This window comes from Sinocyclocheilus rhinocerous, unplaced genomic scaffold (assembly GCF_001515625.1).
Source record: "Sinocyclocheilus rhinocerous isolate Xijiao unplaced genomic scaffold, SAMN03320098_v1.1 scaffold778, whole genome shotgun sequence".
NCBI classification, from domain to species: Eukaryota; Metazoa; Chordata; class Actinopteri; order Cypriniformes; family Cyprinidae; genus Sinocyclocheilus; species Sinocyclocheilus rhinocerous.
This window is the reverse complement of record NW_015650332.1, coordinates 340,166-345,149: the sequence shown is the minus strand read 5'-3', so window position 1 is coordinate 345,149 and position 4,984 is coordinate 340,166. Positions and strand designations below refer to the sequence as shown.

The window sequence follows — 4,984 nt, the reverse complement described above, 5'->3', positions numbered from 1 at the left end:
AACCATTTTTATACACAGTCCCCCCATTTTCAGGGGCTCAAATGTAATTTGACAAATAAATATAATCATAAATAAAATGTTCGTTTTTATTATTTTGTTGAGAATACTTTGCAGGTAATGACTGCCTTAAGTCTGGAACTCATGGACATCACCAGAGACTGGGTTTCCTCCTTTGTGATGCTTTCACAGGCCTTTACTTCAGCTGACTTCAGTTGTTGTTTGATTGTGGGTCTGCCTTTAGTCTTGTCTTCAGCATGCTCAATCAGGTTGAGATCAGGAGATTGATTTGGCCATTGCAGAATATTCCAATTTTTTTACCTTGGGTTTGCTGGGTTGCTGTATGTTTTGGGTCATCATCCATGTGTACTATGAAGTGCCGCCCAATCAACTTTGCTCCATTTGACTGAATCTGGGCAGACAGTATATCCCTATACACTTCAGAATTCTTCCGGCTGCTTCTGTCCTCTGTCACGTCATCAATAAACACCAGTAACCCAGTGCCACTGGAAGCCATGCATGCTCATGCCATCACACTGCTCCACCATGTTTCACAGATGATGTTGTATGCTTTGGATCATGAGCTGTTCCAAGCCTTCTCCATACTTTTTCTTCCCGTCATTCTGGTACAGGTTGATCTTAATTTCAGCCGTCCAATGAATTCTTTTCCAGAAGTGGTCTGGATTTTTTTGATGTTTTTTTGGCAAAGTCTAATCTGGCCTTGTTTGCGCCTTGTGGTGAACCCTATGTATTTGTTCTTGTGAAGTCTTCTCTTGATTGTAGACTTTCACAGTGATACACTTACCTCCTGGAGAGTGTTCTTCACTTGGCTGGATGTTGTGAAAGGGTTTTTCTTTTTACCGTGGAGAGGATCATCTGATCATCCACCACTGTTGACCTCCGTGGACGTCCAGGCCTTTTTACGTTGCTGAGCTCACCAGTGCATTCTTTTTTCCCCAAAATGTACCACACTGGTGATTTGGCCACTCAGAATGTTCCTGCTATCTCTCTGATGGATTTGTTTTGTTTTTGAAGCCTAACAATTGTCTGTTTCATCTGCATGGAGAGTGCCTTTGACTGCATAATGTAGGTTCACAGCAACAGCTTCCAAATGCAAATGGCACACTTAGAATCAACTCCAGACCTTTTACCTGCTTAATTGATGTAGAAATAACGAAGGAATAGCCCACATCTGTCCTTGAAAGGGCTTTTGAGTCAACTGTCCAGTAACTTATGGTTTCTTGAAAAAGGGGATAGGTACATATTAAAACGCTGTAATTCCTTAACCTTTCCTCCAATTGTAATGAGAATACCCTCAAATTAAAGCAAATTAAAGAGTGTGCACTTTAAGCGCATATTCATTATATAACTGTAACTTGAATATGTTTTGGTCAACAGGTATTTGTTTTCTATTTCTGTCTTTACTACATAATCTGTGTTATATGCAACTGCATTATTTGTAACTGAATTGGGCAAATGTCCAATGAAATTGTTTCTTTGTAATCAATATTTGTGTACCTTGTGTACCTTGTAGAGCGTCCTTGAGCTTGGGAAAGGTGCTATATAAATTAAACATTATTATTATTATTATTATTATTATTATTATATATGGACCTAACTGTATACATACATGTGTTTGTGTGTAGGAATGTTAAACCTTGTCAACAGTATATGTTCCATGTTGACTACTGTAAAAAAATAATTTTACAAGTCTATTTTATAACAATTTTTTTGTGTTTGTTTTTATGTGTGACTGGAAATCTCAAGCACACTCCCCAAAAACTCAGGTAAAGCACTTGGCATCCTCATTGTGTATTAATATTTTTACAAACCTCTCTTTGATCGGATAATGATCCTTTTTCAGTTTCAAGTTAAATTTTATTAGTCACATACACAATCATACACAGTACGACATGTAGTGAAATGCTTGGTATGACTCTCCACACAGAATGCAATGCAATAGACTATATATTAAAATAGAAATATTATAAAAGTAGTAATAAGAAGAGAAAGAAAAACTGTATCCTAAGAAATAAGTTGAATAGTGAATAGAATTACAAATTACTATAAGAAGAAATTAAACTAAGTTTCAGTATCTATTGATAGTCTGTTCAGTTTATACTTGCCTAACCTCTCATCATTGTTGGAAATTATGATGATTGTATAGTTATTGTTGTAATAATCTCACACTCTTCTGTTCTAGAATTAAAGTGTGGAACAAAACCCTTCAATCCCCAGGAAAAAATGTGTTGCTCAGGGAATCTGTATAAGGCATCAGCACTTACTAAGGTATTGCCTTTTGACCTGAAGCTTAGTTCTGCAGAAATATAAATTAAAAAAAAATTGGAGATTTATCTGAACACTGATTTTCTGTAAAATGTGCTTATAAAGTATTTGGAGAAATCACAGTATACAGTATTGAAAAACTGCATACATTATTGTACAGTACTATGTATATCTGTGTCTTTCAGTGCTGTGGCGTAGATTCTTACACTCTGTCAGATGACAATGTGCTGTGCTGTAATGGAATCCTTTATCGCAATGTGTCTGAGCAGTCAGAGTGTGTTGGAGGTGTTATATATACTCCAGCAAACACTACTTGCCAAATGTCGACCCGTCCTCGTCTTGGCGAGCACTGCTGTGGAGGACAAACCATCAATCATCGCACGCATATTTGCTGTAACGAACACAGGTAGGCCCACAGAGTACAAAGATTTCATATGATTTAAAAGCAAACTTAGTGCCAGATTTACTAACAGTCTGTGCTAGTGCAAACCCTCTTTTGCCATCAAAAAACTGCTGTCCGGATGTACTAAAGACACGCAGTGGAAAACCAAAAACATTTTTGCAGCTTATGGGCCATCTACAATTCTAAATTAATTGTTTTCACAATGTAGAGCAACTTTTGAGTGACTTTTGATTCTGTAGATCCAGATTATTTAGTTACCAGTATGGGATATGTGGGCCATGCTAACCAACCAATCCTTGACCCTTGATCTTAACAACACAACCACCATGAGGGGGTGACGTGCCTTATGTAGACCATATTTGTCAATCAGTATATATAATTTCTTTAGGGGTAAAACTGTAAAAAGTTACTTACTGGTCTTCCCATGCATGTCCCAGCTCAAATATGTCTCAGTCTCAGGTCAGGGAACAAATAGCATTACCTTTGTGAATCTCTGAAAATCTAGTAGCTTTAGGCAAAACATGATTTCATGAAGTCTCTACCCATGCTGTCTTGAAAAATGAGGCTTTGTCTGTAACTGGAAAATCAAGGGTCACATGCTGAAACACCATAGGAAAGTGCTTTCTGGCACTGCATTTCTCACAGAAGGTTTATTCAGTTGGTACAACTTTAGAGTGGGAGTTTCTCAGTCATCCAGGCCACCCAATAAACCCTCAAGACATTTTAAAACCACTAACATCCTGAAAAAGTTACACAGTGCAGTTTCTGTGTTGGTTGTTGAATGACTTTTCTTTCCAATTTCTTTCTATTTAGCCACAACAAGATGAATGGCAATTTCTGTTGTGGTTCAGAAGTCTATGACCACCACAACCAGTTCTTGAGATGCTGTTCAGGTCATCTCTACAACCTAACCCATTTACATGGAAAAGCAGAGTGCTGTGGAAACCTATTGCTACAATATAATAACAATCAAACTTGCTGTTCCTCCTCAACCAATTCCATAATTTATGACACCAAACCAAACCACCGTTGCTGTGGGCATTACTACTACAACACATCCCTGTGGAGCTGCTGTGCTGAACGTCTCAAACCAACACCAAAGCCTAACAGCTCTCCTGAAGAATACAGACTTAAACCACTAACAGACCTGATCCCTGAAATGTGCAATAAAACAGGTGATGTTTTTAAACATTTATTGTGGTGCAAACTGAAATAGGATTTTCTGGAAGCAGACTAAATTATCTCTTTTTGTGTGTGTGTGTGTGTTTCTAGTGTTCTTTGGCAAAGTGGAGAGTGTGGCACTTGAAAATTATCAGCGTCACGTTGTGTTGAAAGTTGTTGGGCTGGTTGATGTAAAATCAGAAAAGGTCATCAAAGACCCTTGGCTTCACGTGTCCCTGGATCACTGCAGCCCTCCTGCCACAGACGACGGCATGACCTACCTTTGGGAGGAAAACCACAATGGGAAGTACAAGCTTCTCTCCCACCCTGTTGACCTAACCTCTGACATTCACATGTTCTATTTTGTATGTTACCAAAAGAAGGGATAGACATATGGACTGAGGTCTATTTCCCATAATTTCCAAAGCATGCTGGTTGTCATAAGATTTCTGTCCTGAAGGTTATCCTAATACTATTTTATCATTAATGCTAAATTACTCTAGTATGTGAGTGGCCGCTATATTTGAAAGCTAAGAACCTTTGGCCCCTTAAGGCAAGTTTCCAAAGTCTCTACTGTGTGCAGCATTATGGCAGAGGCATCATGTTGTGCATCTGTGAATTTTGCCTCATTGGTTAATTTTATTTAAACCCTAATAATGGATTGACCCTGTATGGAGTGTGCAAAAGGGATAGTTCTCCCAAAAATGAGAATTTGCTGCTAATTTATCCACCTTTAGTCCATCTAAGATGTAGGTGACTTTTTGCTGAGTAGAAGATTTTTATCTGATACCATGGTTTTTGGTGATTCATAAAATGCAAGTCAGCGGCTGCCCGTTTTTGAGAATAAAAAAAAGAAATGCATATCAAGGAAGACAGAATGATATTTAATATTGTGAATTGATCGTTCTGTGCAAGAAACACGGTTTTACATGTCTAGAGCATATAAAGTGAATAAACTAGTTATCATCAGCTCACCTTTTTACATAAAGAGAAATCATAAAAACTTTCATTTGAACTTTAACCATACATTTTTTCTGGAAGTGAGTTTTGATTGATTAACTTGTAGATCTGTGCTGCTCGACTTGCCAACTGTTTCAGATGATTCAGTCCAATTTGTTGAACTGGTTCAACAACCAA

The 4,984-nt window shown here is 37.9% G+C and overlaps 1 protein-coding gene across 1 annotated transcript in view; it reads left to right on the top strand.

The window, feature by feature from the left end:
• LOC107711766 (galaxin-like) overlaps positions 1 to 4,675 on the top strand; it is a 7,763-nt gene extending 3,088 nt beyond the window's left edge. Inside the window, exons 7-11 of the mRNA XM_016516811.1 lie at positions 1,765 to 1,784; positions 2,201 to 2,286; positions 2,469 to 2,689; positions 3,500 to 3,861; positions 3,959 to 4,675. Of these exons, the coding sequence (XP_016372297.1) occupies positions 1,765 to 1,784; positions 2,201 to 2,286; positions 2,469 to 2,689; positions 3,500 to 3,861; positions 3,959 to 4,236 (967 nt within the window). The 3' untranslated portion in view covers positions 4,237 to 4,675. The remainder of the gene's footprint in view (positions 1 to 1,764; positions 1,785 to 2,200; positions 2,287 to 2,468; positions 2,690 to 3,499; positions 3,862 to 3,958) is intronic.
• The last annotated feature ends 309 nt before the right edge of the window (positions 4,676 to 4,984 follow it).